At 42.9% G+C, this 20,824-nt stretch overlaps 1 protein-coding gene across 1 annotated transcript in view; it reads right to left on the reverse strand.

The window, feature by feature from the left end:
- The window catches only part of cpb1 (carboxypeptidase B1 (tissue)), a 20,935-nt gene extending 7,927 nt beyond the window's left edge, over positions 1 to 13,008 (reverse strand). Inside the window, exons 1-7 of the mRNA XM_043702692.1 lie at positions 12,934 to 13,008; positions 12,746 to 12,821; positions 12,532 to 12,656; positions 12,333 to 12,435; positions 6,991 to 7,092; positions 5,226 to 5,330; positions 2,817 to 2,927 (exon numbers count right to left, since the gene is read on the reverse strand). Coding sequence (XP_043558627.1) covers positions 2,817 to 2,927; positions 5,226 to 5,330; positions 6,991 to 7,092; positions 12,333 to 12,435; positions 12,532 to 12,656; positions 12,746 to 12,821; positions 12,934 to 13,004 — 693 coding nt within the window. The 5' untranslated portion in view covers positions 13,005 to 13,008. The remainder of the gene's footprint in view (positions 1 to 2,816; positions 2,928 to 5,225; positions 5,331 to 6,990; positions 7,093 to 12,332; positions 12,436 to 12,531; positions 12,657 to 12,745; positions 12,822 to 12,933) is intronic.
- Between the last annotated feature and the right edge of the window lie 7,816 nt (positions 13,009 to 20,824).

A 20,824-nucleotide genomic window follows, 5' to 3' on the forward strand; every position in this document is an offset into this window, starting at 1 on the left:
GTGTCGATATATGTGTGTGTCTGCGTGTGTCTCTGTTGATGTGCGTGTGTGTGTTGATGTATGTGTCTGTGTGTTGTTAATGTGTGTGTCTGTGTGTGTGTTTATTAATGTGTGTGTTTGTTAATGTATGTTTGTGTGTTTGTTAATGTGTGTGTGCCTGTGTATGTGTATTTGTTAATGTATGTGTGCGTCTGTGTGTGTTTTTGTTAATGTGTATGTGTCGATGTGTGAGTGTGTTTGTTAATATATGTGCGTGCATGTGTATGTTTGTTAGTGTGTGTGTGCATGACCTTTGAGAGTGGGGCCAGAACTCCCCGCTGTCTGAAACTAGATGACAGTTACAGAAATCCCAGGCGAATATACAAGTTTAGGCACTTGGGGCAACTGATCTCTGCCCTTCTTCCTAACCTTTGCTCTTGGGGAAATGAGAATGCATGAGAGATCATAGGTCAGGATCTACCCTGAGATTTCAAACTAAACCTGTTAAAGCATTTCGAATTTCAAAATTCTTTCGCTCCTCCCCACGTCTTCCCTTGGCTTGTGTGCTCAGGGAATCAATCAAAACAAGGGAAATGATTGGTGTTTTAGGGGAAAAGTTAATGGAATTATATAACAAATCTCCCCAAAGTTTAGTATGAATTCTGGAAAACCCTGGAATCAGAAGAAATGTGCATTGAATTGTTCAGTCATTACAAAACAATATAAGTAATTATGAATGGCCACAACACTGATAAAACCTTTATTCCCATGAATTGAGTAGAATTTGATTTATGCAATCCTTAAATTTCGAGGTTCTTCACGAAAATAATCAGCAAATTCATCTGTGATTGGATCCTAGTGATGCTAGGTCTTGCTGTAGTGATCCGCCATGATTATATTGAATGGGGGAGCAGGCTTGAAGGGCCAAATGGCTTACTCTTGCTTCTGCTTTGTACGTTTCTACAATCAATACACTGGAGGGAAAGTGGTGGAGGCTGGTACAAAAATGGTGGAGGCTGGTACAAAGTGGTGGAGGCTGGTACAAAAATGGTGGAGGCTGGCTCAATTACGACATTTAAAAGGCATCTGGGTGGATATATGAATGGGAAGGGTTTAGAGGGATATGGGCCACGTGCAGGCAAGTGGGAGTAGATTAATTTAGGGTATCTGGCCGGCATGAACAAGTTGGACCGAAGGGTCTGTTTCCATGCTGTACAATTCTATGACTGATCTGCTTCATAACTTTGTACTCTTTATCAGTACATCACAGTGGGCATAGTAAGTAATGCAGCTCCAGCCAAATTTAACAACCTCTCATTGTTAAATAATCTCTCATAACAAATTTACATGATGCGGAGATGCCGGTGTTGGACTGGGGTGGACAAAGTTAAAAATCAGAAGTGCAACCCACCCATACCCCTACATTTACCCCTTACCTAACACTATGGGCAATTTAGCATGGCCAATTCACCTGGCCCTGCACATCTTTTGGACTGTGGGAGGAAACCGGAGCACCCGGAGGAAACCCACGCAGACACGGGGAGAATGTGCAAACTCCACACAGTCAGTCGCCTGAGGCGGGAATTGAACCCGGGTCTCAGGCGCTGTGAGGCAGCAGTGCTAACCACTGTGCCACCGTGCCGCCCACTGTGCCGCCGTGATGTAACTGAAATTATACATTGAAGAATTGATTGTCTGTTAAGCCTTTCATCTGTTAGAATACAGTGATAGTTTCACTTCTTTCATGTGTAAATCACATCCACCTTGGAGGATGGTCACCCGAAGGTCCGAGGCTGATTGTTCTGGACCACTGAAGTGTTCCCCAACTGGGAGGGAACCCTCCTGTCTGTTGATTGTTGTGCGTTGCCCATTCATCCGTTGTCGTAGCTACGGGTGACCATCCTTCAAGGTGGACTTCGGGACAGGCAGCAGAGGAAAGTGGCCAAGCAGAGGTTGATAGCTAAGTTCTGTACCCATAGGGAGGGCTTCAACCGGGACCTTGGGTTCATGTCACATTACAGGTGATCACCATTGCACTACACACACACACACAGATATTCCTACACACACACACTCTCACATATACACGGACACAGGTACACACAGACATGCACACAGACACTCACACACACCCTTATAGACACACACACTCCCTCACAGACTTAAGACACTCTGCACTCAGTAAACACGCACACACACACACTTTCTCACACTCATAACCCCCACCCCAGACAGACACACACACAGACAGACAAAGACCCACATGCACACATATATTTTGTGTGGTGAATTTTTTTGTACTTGCAGAGTTACATTGCCCTTTGCTCAAAAACTGCATACATTCATGTAGAACTTGGAGCTCAAAAACTGCATGAATTTATGTAAAACTCTGTGATCTCACTTTTTAGATTAGAATCAATCTGAACATCAGGTCATAGAACAGAGAACACGGGGCTAACACCTTCAACATATTGTCTAGCTATCACCATTGTTAACAGCTAACCCGAGAATGCAACTTTAAAAAAAAAGGGTTTTGTGATTTACACATGAAAGAAGTGAAACTATCACTGTATTCTAACAGATGAAAGGCTTAACAGACAATCAATTCTTCAATGTATAATTTCAGTTACATCACACTGCAAATTTTTGCTATAAATTCTGTGTTACGATCGAGCCCTCCACAATCACCTGATGAAGGAGCATCGCTCCGAAAGCTAGTGTGCTTCCAATTAAACCTGTTGGACTATAACCTGGTGTTGTGTGATTTTTAACAAATTTACACACACTCTCTCACACATACACATATACATAGATACTGTGAATATATTACCGCTTACATTAGACCAGGTGAAGGCATAACCATCAACATTAATGACGGGCACAACAAAGAAGTCCATGGTATCCAGAACTTTGGTCATGATGGGATCAGATCCATAGGTACTGGTAGCCTAGAGCAAAGAGAGCAGTTATCAAAAGGCAGCCCTCACGATAACTCTACTTCAGGAAAACAGAATCTGCAAACTTAGTTGTTTTTACATCAATAGAACCTTTGACTTTTCCCCTCATATATTATGATTTCATTGCAGCAACTAATTATCCCTATATAGTCGAGGAAAATATGAACAGTTGCATAGCTTAAGATGAAACATACTTTTGAATTAATAATATATGCATATTTGATAATGCTCTTCCACATTGTGCTTTCGGAGCCATTAATGGTAGGATTGACAGTATTGCGTTCAGACCCATGCATGGTAATCGATTAGTTTTAGTTGACCCATGCATGGTGATCAATTCATTTTAACAGACCAATGCGCAGTGATTAATTAGTTCTGACAGATCCATGCATGGTGATAATTTTAGCAGACCTATGCATCATGATCAATTCATTCCAGCAGACCTGTGGATGGTGATCGATTAGTTTTAGCAATCCATAAATAGTAAGATGAATGAGTCTGTCAGTAGAACTATGTGATAGTGACAGAAATAGCTTTTGTCAAATCCATGCATGGCAGTTTTGAACAGGCTGCATCTAGACTTGTGCTTGCATAATCTGAGAACTCATTCACTTAAACACATAATTAAAAAAGATCTAACCGGAAGTGTTCAGCCTTTTGCAACTGGTGTGGTTGAAAGTTTATAACCATTTAATTTTTTTCAGAATGGAGTTATTTATCACTTAACATTTCGAAGTTGGCAGCATAGGTATGATCGCTTTTATATAGGATCACAGTCCAATATTGCATTGAAATAAGCCCTTTGATAAATAAGGAGAAAGTGAAATCTACAGATGCTGGAGCTCAGAGTCGAGAGCGTTGTGCTGGAAAAGCACAGCAGGTCAGGCAGTATTTGAGGAGCAGAGAATTGAAGGGCATAAGCCCTTCATCAGGAAACTGTTCCCTACATTCCTGATGAAAGGCTTATGTCCGAAACATCGATCCTCCTGCTCCTCAGATGCTGCCTGACCTGCTGTGCTTTTCCAGCACTACACTCTCGCCTATGATAAATATACCACATTACAAAGTAGCGATCACAGATTATGTTATATTAATCTGAGTATGGATATGGTAGAGTGCCTAGTTAACAGCAATATCAAACAACATTGTGCCTAGTGAGGTTTGAGAAGATATGTAGCTCAGGTTGAGGTTCTGGATGTAAGTTTGCTCGCTGAGCTGGAAGGTTTGTTTTCAAACGTTTCGTCACTGTACTAGGTAACATCATCAGTGGGCCTCCGATGAAGCACTGGTGGTATGGCCCACTTTTTATTTATGTGTTTAGGTTTCCTTGGGTTTGGTGATGTCATTTCCTGTGGTGATGTTATTTCCTGTTCTTTTTCTCAGGGAGTGGTAAATGGGATATAAGTCAACAAAACATGACCCACTCTCACTTATCTTTATATGCAGATGAGGAAAGACACCACTTCGACAGGGACAACACATACATCCTAGGACAAGCCAAATAGAAACATATGCAAGCATTCCTAGAAGAGTAACATTCCAACCGGAACTCTGTCAACAAACACATTGACTTGGATCCCATTTACTACCCCCTAAGAAAAAGAACAGGAAATGACATCACCACAAAAAAATGACATCAGCAACCCAAGGAAACCTAAACACATAAATAAAAAGTGGGCCATACCACCAGTGCTTCACCAGAGGCTCACTGATTATGCTACCTAGTATGATGACGAAATGTCTGAAAATGAACCTTCCACTCAGCAAGCAAACCTGCATCCACAACATTGTGCCTTTTAATCTAATTTGATGATATAGTGAAATGGTTGAGGAGAAAGTGAGGTCTGCAGATGCTGGAGATCAGAGCTGGAAATGTGTTGCCGCAGCAGGTCAGGCAGCATCCAGGGAACAGGAGAATCGACGTTTCGGGCATAAGCCCTTCTTCAGGAAGGCTGCGCTTTTCCAGCAACACATTTCCAGATATAATGAAATGGCAAATTTATCAAAAACAAATCAGCGAGTCGTGAGTTCATGGAATGCCCTGCCAGTAGCAGTGGTGGACTCTCCCTCATTATGGGCATTTAAGCGGGCATTGGATAGGCATATGGAGGATAGTGGGCTAGTGTAGGTTAGGTGGGCTTGGATCGGCGCAACATCGAGGGCCGAAGGGCCTGTACTGCGCTGTATTCTTCTATGTTCTATGTTCTATGTTCTATATAGGAGTGGAAATTGTAACACTTTCTAAACAGCCTGTAATTAAAAAGTGAGCACCTAATATTTTGCACTTACCTCTTTCACAAACCACTGGCAAAACGCTGGAGAAATCCACTCCCGAGCATGTATACCGCAGTCCATGAAGATTGCAGGTTTAGGTTGGTTTGTTTTCTTGCCAATCTTTAGCAACACAATAAAATAAAAAACTAGAAATCATTTACTTTCACACTATAGAAATGTAGCTAACTAAATAGCTATGTGTGAAAAACGGCCATTACCCAACCCACATCCCCTTCGCCTTACCAATTAGATTCACGTAACCGACCTGTTAAGATCAGTTTAACCTTCCTCTTCCTGAGCTTGTCAACTTCCAGTTACTCTATTTGTTTTTCTTAATCAATGCTTCTGTCAAAGTCACATTCACTATTCCCTAACTTGGCCACTGAAATTCTTCAAATCGCATGTAGTTCAAGATACCGTTTAATTCAATCAGGAATCCTAACTCCCCTTTTCTTGGTCAAGTGTAGCGTGAGTGGATTAATTTTCTTCAAGACTTTCAATCGTTTTGATTACATCTTTTTCCATCTATGAGAGCAGATTCATAGAATCATAAAAGTCACGGAATCGTTGAGCTGTAGAAGGAAAACAGCCAGCCCATCATGTCTGTACTAGCTCTCCAACTGAGCATCATGATTTACTGCCATTTTCCTGCCCTTTCCTGTAACTCTGCCATTTATTTCTATTTTATAATCACGTAATGCTCTCTAGAATGCTTCGACTGAACCTAAACCCACTGTAGTGTGTTTCAGTCTCAGGCATAAATGCATATACAGTAGACCACCCATACCTAGGGTGGGGGGTGTGGAATACGTTCCACGATCTACTGCGGAAACCCAAAACCGTGGATAGGAGCGAACCCATTCATTTCAATGGGAAATTTACCTTCCCAGCAGCTTCCTGCTCCCTGATTCCAGAAGGTTCCCTGTAATACGTTCAGCATGCGGTAAAGTGCGGGTAATTGAAACTGCGGAAATGATTCTGCGAATGGCGGGGGGGGGTGGTGGCCCTGTACGTTTTTCCTCACATTACCTTTACTTCTGTTGCAAACTAATCTACATCTGCGCCTTCTCCTTCTTGATTAATGAGAACCATACAGAGCACTCTCTGGGGTGGCACGCTGGCTCGGTGGTTAGCACTGTTACCTCACAGCAGCATGGTCTCAGGTTCAATTCCAGCCTTGGGCGACCATCTGTGTGGAGTTTGCACATTCTCCCTGTGTCTGCGTGGGTTTCCTTCAGGTGCTCCAGTTTCCTCCCACAGTCCAAAGATGTGCAGGTCAGGTGCATTGGCTATGCTAAATTACCCATAGTGTGAGCTGCACTAGTCAGAAGGAAATGGGTCTGGGTGGGTTACTCTTCAGAGGGTCAGCGTGGACTGGTTGGGCCGAAGGGCTTGTTTCCACACAGTAGGGAATCTAATCTCTCGATTTTGAAACCGTCAATCAAATCTTCACTTAGCTTTTCCTTTTCCATGGAAAACTGTTTTAAATTTTCCAAACTACCTTCATGACTGAAATTTCTCATTCCTGGAAACATTCTTGTAAAGTTCTGCTGCACTTTCTCCCATATGTTCACACCCCTCCTATAGTGTGGTACCCAGAACTCCACAGTGTATTCCAGCTGAGGTTAACATAGTGTCTTATGTAGGTTGAGCAGTACTTTATTCTTCTTGTTCTCTATGTCCCTATTAGTAGAATTGAGGATACTACAGGATTGAGCTCCCTTAACCTCTCGCATAAATTTTCATCTATGAAAATCCCTATTGATGTGATTCCAATTACCTTGATGACATAGATCGACCTTCCTTCATAGCTGGTTCCAATTTCCGTAAGCGACATTAGGTTTGAGTGCCTAGATACGGTACTTGTCATCCAAGCATTGATCTACTCAAGGTAAAAAAAAATCGTAAAATGTGAAGATACTGACGGTTTGGTAAGACAATCCTGACATCTCCTCTATCTAACGCTCCAAACATTCTTCAAAAATTAAGTTCCTCTGGAATTTTATTTTTAAAAAAACTAGCATCAGAAATGGTGGCCATGAAATTACCACAGGAGATGTGCCACATTACCTGATCAGACCTCCATGTGAATCCTGACCAAAGCAATATGGTTGACCCTTGATTGCCCTCTGAAATGTTTTGTTCAAGAAGAGAGTCCACACTGAACATTTTAAAGGGAAATCAGGAATGGGCAGAAAATGCTGGATTGTTGAAGTCTGTACTCTATGAATGAATGAAAAGAAATGTGTCCGGGTTGGTGAAGGTTGGTGCTCTTGCCTTGCAGCTGGGAGTTTAAGAGTTTCAGAGCCAATCAATAAATCCAGGTATTCTAGTCATGAACACCAGTGCAGTCCTGCGAGAGTGCTACTGGTGGAGGGGATATCTTTCGAATGAGATATGAAACTGTGTTTCCTCACCTTTATAATGGCTAACGCTACTTCGAACACTGAGGTCTTCTCACACACTCTGGGGTATTAGGATAGCTGTGAGCTGCATGAAAGTATCGATGGATATGTCAGGTGGACAGAGCAAATGGAATTCATGGAAAAATGTATGTACAGAGACACCTCGATTATCCGAAGGTCATAGGTGGGGAGTATTTCATTCAGTTAATCAAATACCCGAGAATCAAATGCCAATAACATAGTTTAGCCAAGCATTGGGACCTTGAGATTTTGCCGGATAATCTGATATTCAGATAATCGAATGCCGGATAATTGAGGTTCCTCTGTATATGACTTTCTCAGGGGTATCAACAGCTTTTCTGTAAAAGGTTCAATCCACTGCTTGAAGAGCAGAGAGTGACATTTTGAACAAACTCTTGAAAGTTTTTCCTTTATAATTTCAGCTTTAGAAATTTAAGTGTCACTGGATCCAAAGCATTGACTTTGCTTTCTCTCTGCAAAGGTGCTGCCAGACCTGTTGAGTTTCTCCAGCAGGTTCTCTTTTCATTTCAGATATTTCCAGCATCTTCAGTTCTTGGTTTTATTTCAGTGTGTAGATTTAAGATTGTACGTAATTAACGCTTGCAGAAGTCTACCGGTCAGGTAAAGGAATCCTGTATTTTAAACAGTGACTTTATATATTACCTCTCATGTACAGAAGCTTCTCAATGCACTTCAGGGAACATAGTCAGCAATAAATGAACAAACACTTACTTAAAGGAGAGAATGCTGGGAAGATTTACCAGGAAATTGAGGAAAGTAAGTGGAAAAGGCATGGTGTGGAATTGCCTGCACTTGCTCAGTCAAAGATCCATGCAGGGGAGATTATGTCCTTGTGGTAATATTGCTGGGCTGTTCATCCAGAGAACAAGGTAATGTTTGGGGGACCTGGGTTCAAATCCTGCCATGGCAGATGGTGGAATTCAAATTTCATAAAAATCTGAAATGTGGGGTCGAATGAGGATCGTATGAAGATCGTATGAGGAAAGACTGAGACACTTGGGGCTGTTTTCATTAGTTCTATGTTCTATGAATGATGACAATGAGTTGATTGTCAGGAAAAACCCATTTGGTTCACTAATGCCCTTGAAGGAATGAAGCTACTATCCTTACCTGGTCTAGTTCACATGTGCCTCCAGACCCACAGCAACATGGGTAGTTCTCAACTGCCCTTTGGACAATTAGGGATGGGCAATGAATGTTGGTCTATCCCATCAATGAATTTTAAAAGTATGATCCTTCCTGTGCAGATTCTCCCAAACAGGGGTGGCTGGATCTTACTCCGTTCAGGCAGTTTTGACAATCAAGGGGACGGGTCGGTGCTGCATGGGATGAGGTGAGACTTTTCTGGGAGTATAGTGATGGGGGTGAGGAGGCGGTGTTTCTGTGGGTTTCAGCAGCCGATCGCTACCCAATGTCCATCGCCTTCATCGTACAAGATTTGGTAGGGATCAAGGGAGACCCTCACGCAGCAGTCAGCCTGCACTGAGGTGACCTACTCCATCTGCAGCTGTTATTGTAGCCCAGCCAGAAATAAGCCCTTCATTTGGGTCTCAAGCGGCCATTAATTGATCTTTAAAGGGTTCAGTTGATGGAGGAGGGAAAAAAACATACATACTTGTTAGACTCATGTCCTTTCACCTCAAAATGGAAGCCTGGTATGAGTAATACGCTCATTTCCACTGACTTATATTAAGTCCTCACAACCACAACCCAATATGGGTCAAGATGGGAAGATAGTGGCCACCTTATCTGGTTAAGTTGTCTTTCTGCCTCCAGATCATTCCCATTTGAGCTGAAAGGCTCCACCCGTAGGTTGCAAATTTCAGAAATAGGTTTGAGTCAGTGGAAGGTGGGCTCCATGTTTTTTGAGGTGGGGGCAGGGTGGAGGTGGTGAGAATGTTGCACGGCAAACTGATTTTAAAGAACAAAGAGTTGAGAAAAGAGGTTCTGGGATTGTGAGGGCTATAGAGATGAAGCTGCAAAGAGCTTCAATACAAGGGGTGAACTGGTGATGCTGGGGAAAGGCAGCACATTGAGGTTAGTGAGAACAGGAGTGATCATATGGGTGCAACTTGGTGCAGAATAGATTCCATACAGCAGTGGGAACTAACTCATTTCCAATATCCGCCCTGATCCTCCTGGCTGAAAAGGAAACCATAAAATACACAAAAGAACCTACCCACATGTCTCCTCCTCTGGATTTGATTTCTCGGATAGGTCTGGCACTATCACACAATTATATCCTTCCTATAATTCGCCAACTAGGACTGAATGCAATATTCCAGTTGTGGCCTAGCCAGTGTTTTATACACTTCCAGCAATTACTTCCCTGCTCTTGTATTCTATGTTTCGGCTAATAAAAGCAAATATTCCCAATGCCTTTCTTCACCACCTTCTCTACATGTGCTGTGACCTTTAGGGATCTGTGGATTATACACATCAAGGTGTCTGTGATCTTTCAGGGTCTTACCATTCACAGAGTGATCCCTTGACATGTTTGTCCTCCCCTCTCACATTTTCCCAGGTTTAATTCCGTTTTCCACTGCTCTGTCTGCCTGACCAGTTCTTTGATACCCTCCTGCAGTGTGCAGCTAACCTTCGTGCTGTTTACCACCTTGCTAGTGTTTGTGTTATCTGCAAACTTCTTGATCATAGCTCTCCAAATCACTAACGTAAACCGCAATGATCCCCAGCACTAAATTCTGCAGAATCCCATTGGAGACAGACGTCTGGTCACAGAAACATCTCCCTAATTTAATCACTGTACTTCGTCTGCTTCCTGCCTCTCAGCCGATTGCGAATCCAATCTATCACTTTGTCTTACATCACCATGAGCTCTTCCTTCACTGACCAGTCTGCATGTGTGGCATGAACAACAGTCTGGCCAAGGTTCATACAGGCCATATTAAATGAATTATCCTTATCCACACTACCCAAAGAATTTTAGAATTTCATGATTTCTGTTTTGTGTGGATATTTAGGAAAATACAGTTGCATTTAGTGCACTGGCTGGTTTGCTTGTAACTATGTGACCTCTACCTCTGCTGTGAGTGCCTTTGGGTAGTATCTGGCAGTCATTAAACAACACACCTCCCAAAACCCACGAGTGAAATGAACGTGCAGGGATGCCGTTTAAAGGAATAATTAAGGATGCTCTCTATTTTTAAAACCTTCCTCCATATGTTCTTTTCTCATTTAATACTTATAAATAAAATTCAGGTTTTGCAAGTAAAAACCACTTTCTCATTCCCTTCTAATTTGATCCAATAGATATCACATGTGAATATTGTCATGAAAGTGTAGTCTGGCAAATTGCAAAGGGATATTTAACACAACAGTTCTATGCTGTAGTAATCCAACGCGCTGTAAGCTCCAATAAATCTCCAGTGTTTTTGATCTTCCCAAATGTCCTGCTATTCTACACGTTCCTACAAGCACAACAACTCAGGAAATTCAGCATGTTCATAAGGGCCCTCACCAACTTTTACAGGTACGCCAAAGTAAGCATACTGCCTGGGTGTTGTGATTCTGTTCGCCGAGCTGGGAATTTGTGTTGCATACGTTTCGTCCCCTGTCTAGGTGACATCCTCAGTGCTTGGGAGCCTCCTGTGAAGCGCTTCTGTGAGGTTTCCTCCGCCATTTATAGTGATTTGTATCTGCCGCTTCCGGTTGTCAGTTCCAGCTGTCCGCTGCAGTGGCCGGTATATTGGGTCTTCGGGCATAAGCCCTTCCTGAAAAAGGGCTTATGGCCGAAACGTCGATTCTCCTGTTCCCTGGATGCTGCCTGACCTGCTGCGCTTGTCCTATAATAGTAATGTTGTCCTAGTCGAACTCATGTTGCTTGTCATCTGAGTGTGTGGCTACTAAGGATAGCTGGTCATGAGGAAACATCACAGAAGTGCTTCACAGGAGGTTCCCAAGCACTGAGGATGTCACCTAGACAGGGGACGAAACGTCTGCAACACAAATTCCCAGCTCGGCGAACAGAACCACAACAACGAGCACCCGAGCTACAAATCTTCTCCCAAACTTTGAATACTGCCTGGGTGTATAATGGTCTGGTCCGGCAACTGGTCTGCCCAGGACCGTGAGAAACTACGGACGGTGGTGTGCACAGCCCAGACCATCACGGAAGCCAACATTCCATCCCTGGACTCCATTTCCACGGCTCGCTGTTGTGGGAAGGCTGCCAACATCATCAAAGTCCCTTCAAACCCAAGCAATGAACTCCTCCAACCTCTTCTGTCAGGCAGTAGATACAGAAGCTTGAATGCACATGCCACAGGCACAGTAACAGCTTCTTCCTGGCTGTTATTAGACTGATGAATGGACTCTCCAGCCTCAAATAATGCTGACCTTGCTAATGCTGATCTCGCCTAGCGCATGCCCCATGCAATGTAACCTGTATGCCTCTGTCTAAGTCATTTTAACCTTTGTATCTTTGTTTACTATAATCTGCTCGTACTGCCTGTAAACAAAACTTTTTAATGTACCCGGTACACGTGACAATAAAACAAGTGACTATCAAATCAACTTCCCCTCCCTCTAACCTAACTGCGTAAGTCTTGTCTTAAGTGCCTACAGCGGCAACAGTTCAACTTCAGCAAGTCAAGTAAGAACATGATTGTAGATCTGAGGGGACAATGTCTCATTGGAAGTTAAGATTAAGGCTTACCGTATCCAAATCGTTGTATTTTACGTAACTGTGCAAAGAAGCTGATCGTTCCTTATTATCAAGTTGTTTTTCAATCGTTTCCTGAAGGTCTTCAATTAAAACTCTAGACGGAAAGAAGGTTCAGGAAATTAACCATATGTTAGACTTGAAGTGAGTACCTGGATTCTGACTGAAACATTGGGCAATCATTATAGCATACTCATATTCCAGTCCACTTTGCTCCAGCAGTTTCTGAACCTTCACTACGTCCTGAGCACCCACTCGGAAATCCACGTCCACGCCTACAGTCACTTGGTCAATGGAGTCAGGTTGCCAGAAGTCAACCTGGACAGAAAGGGAGAGAGAGCTGTTTGAATCACTTCATTTCAGAAGAGTTTTGGAAGATGTTTAGAGCTCATGGATGGACCTCGAACCTTTGCAAAATCGGCCAGACCTTTCACGAACCACAGAGCTTGGTCATTTGTTGGCTTCAGGCGGAATACTTTCTCCCTTTGTGAGGACCAAAAAACAGAGTATGAGTAATGAGATGGAACAAAGACAGTGGGTTGTGTTACACTTTGAGATCTTTAATATAATATGATGCACAGGAAATCTTTCTTACCCATCAAATCGCTGGACAGCAGGATCAGCCAGTACGGCTGTAACCAACCCGAGGAGACAAAATATCTTCATTGTTCTGATCCTAGAGATGACTCCAGTGTTGCTTTTTTATACCCTCTCATAACATTATCGTTTTCCGTAATAAAGTTGTTTATCATTTTGTGATAGGGTGGGATTTATAACTTTCATGACCTTGAGGGTTCCTCCATTGCAAGAGTTAACATTCCTAATCTTTACATTTGGATTAAAGCTGGCACCTCTAGAATTTCATCAGCTGCAGCCTGGCTGTGTTCGGGATGGGAATTAGATGTCTTTTGTAGGCTGTTCAGTTTGTATTTGAGCCAGTCCTGTGACAAGGCTGCTCCACCCATGAGTTCAGTCGAGGGTTCAAGGCTGCAAAACTGGCATCCCAATGTCACCTATCACAGAAAATATCCCGGATTCCAAGTTCAGCTTCTGTTTGTCTGCCAGAAAAGATTTACAAGGATGTTACCAGGGTTGGAGGATTTGAGCTGCAGGGAGAGGCTGAACAGGCTGGGGCTGTTTTCCCTGGAGTGTCGGAGACTGAGGGGTGACCTTATAGAGGTTTACAAAAGTATGAGGGGCATGGATAGGATAAATAGACAAAGTCTTTTCCCTGGGGTTGGGGAGTCCAGAACTAGAGGGCATAGGTTTAGGGTGAGAGGGGAAAGATATAAAAGAGACCTAAAGGGCAACTTTTTCATGCAGAATGTCTGGAATGGACTGCCAGACTGTCGTTGAGGCTGGTACAATTGTAACATTGAAAAGGCATCTGGATGTGTAAATGAATAGGAAGGTTTTGGAGGGATATGGGCTGGGAGCTGGCAGGTGGGACTAGATTGGGTTGGGATATCTGGTCGGCATGGACGGGTTGGACCGAAGGGTCTGTTCCCATGCTGTACATCTCTATGACTCTATATGTTGATCAGAAGTCACACAGCACCAAGTTATAATCCAACAGGTTTATTTGAAATCGCAAGCTTTCGGAGTGCTGCTCCTTCATCAGGTGAAGTGAGAGAGAAGCGCACAGGCACTGAATTTATAGGCAGAGAGATCCAGGACAGAGAGATCAAAAGATCATACAAATGGTGTCAGTGGAGTGTTGGTAGGCCGAATAATAACACTCTGCAGATGATCAAGAGTGTCAGTCGGTGTGAGTAAAGTGCCAACGGTTAAATAACAAGTGAAGGGATGATTAAATCCGACTAAATGAGGCAGAGAGATAACTACAAAGAATTAACAATAAGCTCGTGCTGGAGACAAACCAAATGACCGGAGTAACATAGTAGGTATAGGAGCCGTGTGTCTGTGCACTTCTCTCTCACTTCACCTGATGAAGGGGTAACGCTCCGAAAGCCTGTGGTTTCTAATAAACCTGTTGGCCTGCAACCTGGAATCGTCTGACTTCTGACCTGGTCCACCCCAGTCCAACACTGGCACCTCCATGCTATGCCATATGTTGAGGACACAGGATAGAATCTCGCAGCACTCAGGCGATTTGATGCTTTGAAAAGCTATCCAAATCATCTCAAACTCCTACACTTCATTCACAACCTTTGTCCGTTATGTCCACTCTCCTTTTGAAATGTATTTCCTCCACTCTCAAAATAGTACATTCCAGACCAGAACAACATGCAGCGTAACAGGCATCTTGTCAACTCTTCTTCCTTTGCCAATCAGCTTCACAACTGTGTCATTTGATAACCAACCATCCAACTAGTTGGGGAAAAATTCCCTTAGGGTTTCCCATTTGTTCAGAATGCAAATCTGTCAAGAATAACACATATTGCCAATAGCTAATTCTGATTCTTCTTTTCCAAGCAGGACACGTCCTAATCAGGTGTCACTGCCAAAGGAAGAGGATTGTCTCTCAGGCCTAATATTGTGTATGGTCCAAATCCCTTGGTGGGATGTGGGCATCGCTGGCTGAGCCAACATTTATTGCCCATCCCCACTTGCCCCTTGAGAAGGTAATGGCAAGCTGCCTTCTTGAACCATTGGAGTCCACCAGCTGTGGGTTGACCCACATTGCCCTCAGAGATGGAATTCCAGGATTTTTACCCAGCGACAGTGAAGGAACAGTGATGTATTTCCAAGTCAGGATGGTGAGTGGTTGGAGATGGTGGTGTTTCCAGATAGCTGCAGCCTTTATCCTTCTAGATAGAAGGGTTTGGAAGGTGCTGTCTAAGGATCTTTGTTGAATTTCTGAATTTCTGCATTTTGTAGATGTTTCACACTGCTATTATTGAGCATCGGTATAGAGACAGTGGATGTTTGTGGATATAGTGCCAATCAAGTGGGCTGCTTTACCGTGGATGGTGTTAAGCTTCTTGAGTGTTATTGGAGCTGCACTCTCCCAGGCAAGTGGGGAGTATTCCATCGCTGGATGACAATTGACAATGTTACATGGTCATCATTTGTGCTAACTTTTATTCCAGATTTTTACTAAATTTAAATTTTACAGTGCGATTTGAACCCATGCGCCCAGCACATTAGATTACCGAATGGCCTGGACAGAGTGGATGTTGGGAAGATGTTTCCCTTGGAAGGAAAGATGAGGACCCCAGGATACAACCTTAGAGTAAAGGGAATACCTTTTCGAACAGAGATAAGGAGAAACCTCTTAAGCCAGACAGTGGTGAATCTGTGGGATTCATTGCCACAGAGAGCTGTGGACGCCAGGTCATGGAGTGTATTTAATATAGAGACAGATAATTTCTTGATTACCAAGGGGATCAAAAGTTATGGGAGAAAACAGCAAAATATGGTTGAAAACCTATTCTCCATGATTGAATGGCAGAGCAGACTCAATGGGCTGAATGGCTGAATTTCTGCTACTATGTTTATGGTTTTATTAAGCTGGTTTTGGGGACTACCAGCTCACTGACTGTGGTGGCACGGTGTCTCAGTGGTTAGCACTGCTGCCTCATAGCACCAGGGACCTTGGGTCCAATTCCAGCCAACTGTGTGTGGAGTTTGCACGTTGCCCCCGTGTCTGCGTGGGTTTTCTCTGGGTACTCAAATTTCCTCCCACAGTCCAAAGCTGTGCAGATTAAGTGGCCATGCTCAATTGTGCAGGCTAGGTAGATTAATTATGGGTAATGCAGCGTTACAGGAGGAGGGTAGTGTATTGGGTGTGAGTGGGATGCTCTTTGGAGGGGTTGCTGTGGACTTGAAGGGCTGAATGGCCTGCTTCCACACTTGTAGGACATCACCAGTCCCTCAGGAGGGAGGGCAATGCTTTCTGTCAAATGTGACTTCATTTCCTCAAAATATTTCATTGGTTCTGAAGCATTTTGGGACACAGAACGGTTAAATAAGAATGCTGAAAATCTACTTTGGTTGGACGAAAAGAAAGGCAAGGTAAAATTTAAATGGAGAGAATTATATAATGATTAGGAGAGAAAGTGAAATACTGGCATTTATTGTAGGGGAAATGGAATCTAAAAATAAGAAGTCCATCCATAACTGTCCAGTTTGTTAATGAGACCTTACCTACAGTTCGACATACAGTTTTGGTTGCGTTATTTGAGGTGGATCTGTACTGAAGGACATTCACCAGGTTGAATGCTGGGATGAAGGGATTATCTTTTGAAGAAATGTTGAACAGGTTGGTCCAATTCTCATTGGAGTTTACATACTGAGAGGTTACCTGACAGAAACATCTATGAATCTGAATGTGAATAAGCAAGGAATGGAGGCATATGGAGGGCAGGAAGAAAGGAATTGTTTCATTTGGCATCATGTTCAGCATTTGCATCATCAATAATTTGAATCATCGATTGTCACAAATGAGGTGCTGGAAGACTAGAGGTTGGCTAACGTGGTGCCATTATTTAAGAAAGGTTGCAAGTAAACTATAGCATTCCTTGCCCAGGGAAGCGGTTGTCGGTACTTCAGTAAACACTTTTAAAGATAAGGTAGACATGTTTTTGAAAAAAACAGAAGAATTAAGGAACATGATGCGAGCATGGGTAAATGGAGTTGAGTCCATGAAAATATTGGCCACGATCTTATTGAATGGCGGAGCAGGCTTGAGGGGCCAGATGGCCTACTCCTGCTCCTCATTCTGATGTTCTTATGTAAGGATAAGCCAGGGACCTACAGATCGGTGAGCCTGACATCAGTGGTGGACAAGTTGTTGGAGGAAATCCTGCAGGACTGGATTCACATGTATTTAGAAAGGCAAGGACTGATTAGGAATAGTCAGATTGCCTTTGTGTGTGGGAAATCATGTCTCGTGAACTTGATAGAGTTTTTTGAAGAAATAACGAAGAGGATTGATGAGGGCAGAGTCGTGGATGTGATCTATATGGACTTCAGTAAAGCATTTGAAAAGATTCCTCATAGTAGGTTGATTAGCAAGGTTATATCTCATGGGATAACCGCCCCCAGATTAGAAAATAGAACATAGAACGTAACAGCACAGGAACAGGCCCTTCGGTCTACAATATTGTTATTGAGTCATGGAGATGTACAGCGCGGAAACAAACCCTGCAGTCCAACTCATTCATGTCGATCGGATATCCTAAATTAATCTAGTCCCATTTGCCAGCACTTGGCCCATATCCCTGTAAAGGGAGAACTAGCCATTTGGATACAGAACTGGCTCCAAGGTAGAAGGCAAAGGGTTGTGGTGGAGGGTTGTTTTTCAGACTGGAGGCCTGTGACCAGTGGAGTGCCGCAAGGATCGATGCTGGGTGCATTGCTTTTCATCATTTATATAAATGGTTTGGATTTGAACATAGGAGGTATAGTTAGTAAGTTTGGAGATGACACCAAATTTGGAGGTGTAGTGGACAGCGAAGAAGGTTACCTCAGAGAGTGGCAGATGGAGATAAAGGCGAGGTGCTGCATTTTCAGAAGGCAAATCAGAGCAGGACTTATACACTTAATGGTAAGGTTCTGGGGAATGCTGCTCAACAAAGAGACCTTGGAATGCAGGTTCATAGCCCCTTGAAAGTAGAGTTGCAGGTAGCTGGGATAGTGAAGAAGGCGTTTGGTGTGCTTTCCTTTATTTGTCAGAGCACTGAGTACAGGAGTCGGAGGTTATGTTTTGCTGTACGGGAATTGATGAGGCCACTGTTGGAATGTTGTGTGCAATTTTTGTCTCCCTCTTGTCAGAAGTATGTTGTGAAACTTGAATGGGTTCAGAAAATGTTTACAAGGATGTTGCCAGGATTGGAGGATTGAGCTATCAGGAGAGGCTGAATAGGCTGGGGCTGTTTTCCCTGGAGTGTTAGAGGCTGAGGGGTGACCTTATAGAGGTTTATAAAATCATGAGGAGCATGGATAGGATAAATGGACAAGGTCTTTTTTCCTGCAGTGGGGGAGTCCAGAACTAGAGGGCATAGGTTTTGGGTGAGAGAAAAAAAATTTAAAAGAGACCTGAGGGGCAACGTTTTCACACAGAGGGTAGTGCGTGTATGGAATGAGCTGAGGGAATGCTGGAAGCCTGTACAATTATAACATTTAAAATATATCTGGATGCATATATGAATAGGAAGGGTTTAGAGGGATATGGGCCAAGTGCTGGCAAATGGGACTAGATTAATTTAGGATATCTGGTCAACATGGATGAGTTGGACTGCAGGGTCTGTTTCCACGCTGTACATCTCCATGACTCAATAACAATATTGTAGACCGAAGGGCCTGTTCCTGTGCTGTTACGTTCTATGTTCTATTTTCTAATCTGGGGGCGTTGATGGGGTTGCTGCTGAGAGGGCATTCCTCCTTGAGGGAGTTATCTAGAACTGAGTGCATAGTTTCAGTCTCAGGGGTCTCCCCCATTTAAGTTGGAGATAATGACACATTTCTTCTCTCAATGAGTTATGGACCTTTGGAATGCTTAACCTTTTGTGAAGAGTAGAGTCTGAGACATTGAATATATTCCAGGCTGAGAGAGATTCTTGAACTCAAAGGGATTCAAGACTTATGGGGAACAGGGAGGGGAGTGGTATTAAGTCCACAATCAGATCAACTGTGATTCTATTGAATGGTGGTGCAGGTTTGAAGGGTTGAATGGCCTCCTGCTTCTCATATTTCCTACATTTTAAAATTCTCTCTTTAGTGTATATTATTTGTGGATCCCGTATGGTGACAGTTCACTCCTGTCCATTGTAGAATACATAATGAGTAAAATGGTTTTATTCAAGATAAATGGTGGTAATAGAGTTAACACTTTATTTAAAAGTTGTGAGTTTTTAAAAATGCAGCCTTAAATAAGACAGACACAATAAATTATTGCGTGCACCAAGAATCTACACAAGTTGAAAGGTTCTACATTTGATTTGCTGAAAGATGCATAGCGTTGAGGAATCTTCCATGCATTGAATTCTTTGATCGAAGAGTAATTGCAGTCCACTGCAACAACAAAGTCATTGAATTTATGCAAATCCCAGTCCCTCCTTCACTTTTAGGGTAAATGTGATGATCCGTGGTTTTCAGGTATAAACCTTTTCCAAAACAATGCAAGCCTGAGAATTAACCTTTGCACACAATGGTCATCCATTTCCATTGACAAGATAGGCTAAGGATAAAGTTTATTGTTGACAGTACTGTGGGTAGAGAAAGATTAACACCAAGCTCATTTGCATGTTACCCACACTTTACTTTTGAATAAAGGCAAAATACTGTAGATGTTGGAAATCTGAAATACAAACAGAGAGGCCTAAAGAAACTCAGCAGGTCTGGCAGCCACTGTGTGGAGAGAAATGGAATAAATCTTTGAGTCTGCTATGACTCTCCAGAGCGACCTTGTTCAGAACTCCAATTCTGAAGAGGCATCACGTTGGACTCGAAACATTAACTCGGTTTCTCTCTGCACAGATGCTGCCAGATCTGCTGAGTTTCTCCAGCTTACTCTGTCTTAATTTCATCTGTTTTCTCTTGATGGAAGCAACACAGAAAAACTTTAAATGTGATTACAGAATTTCAAACCACATGCTTGAAAACACTATAGCCTGAACTTTTTTGTCAAACGCTTCTTCTGAATTTCTCATTCAAACCAATAATTCAGCAACACAGGGTTAATTTTCTAACTTTTTGTACTTGTTTTGGAAGGGTGTCATGTCATATGTGCCCTTCTCAAAGGCATGTCCTTGGTGTTGTTTCTTCCAGAGCACTTGACTTGGCTCTTTCTATTAATGAGGTTTCTCATTGCTTTCCAGTGATCAAGGAAAGGTTACGTTTACAGCTCCCAGGTCTATAACAGTTGTAGTGGGGATGAAGCATGTATACTGGGCATTATTCTGAACCACAAACTAGCCAAGTGAGTAGCATTTATTAATTTAACAATCTAAGATGCAAGATGGACCACACTGAAACATACAAAATTCTTAGAGGACTTGATAGCATAGATTTGGGAAGTCGCCTTGTGGTAGAGTCTGGGACCAGAGGGTTTAATCTCAGAGTAAAGGGTCATACATTTAAAAAAAGAGATTGGAGGAATTTCTTCTCTCAGACGGTAGCGAATCTGTGGAATTGTTTACAGCAGAAGGCTGTTAAAGCTCTGTCAATAAATAGATGCAAGGCTGAGATAGCTAGATTGGTAAGCCATGAGGGAATTAAGGGTTAATGGGAAAAGGCAGGAAAGTGAACTTGAGAATTACCAGATCTATCACGATCTTTTTGAATGTCAGAGCAGACATGATGGGCTGAATGGTCTACTTTTGCTCCTCCATCTATGGTCTTACATTCCACTGATTTGGTTGAAGTCTGTAAGATCCTGAATGGTCTCGACAAGGAGAACGTGGCAATGTGATTCCTCCTGTGGATGAGTCCAGAAATAGAGGGCACCGCTTTAAAATTTGGGGTCACCCTTTTTAGTTCAGAGGTGAGGGTATTTTTCACTCAGAGGGTTGTGCAACTTT

The sequence above is a fragment of the Chiloscyllium plagiosum genome, chromosome 13, assembly GCF_004010195.1.
Source record: "Chiloscyllium plagiosum isolate BGI_BamShark_2017 chromosome 13, ASM401019v2, whole genome shotgun sequence".
Taxonomy (NCBI): Eukaryota; Metazoa; Chordata; class Chondrichthyes; order Orectolobiformes; family Hemiscylliidae; genus Chiloscyllium; species Chiloscyllium plagiosum.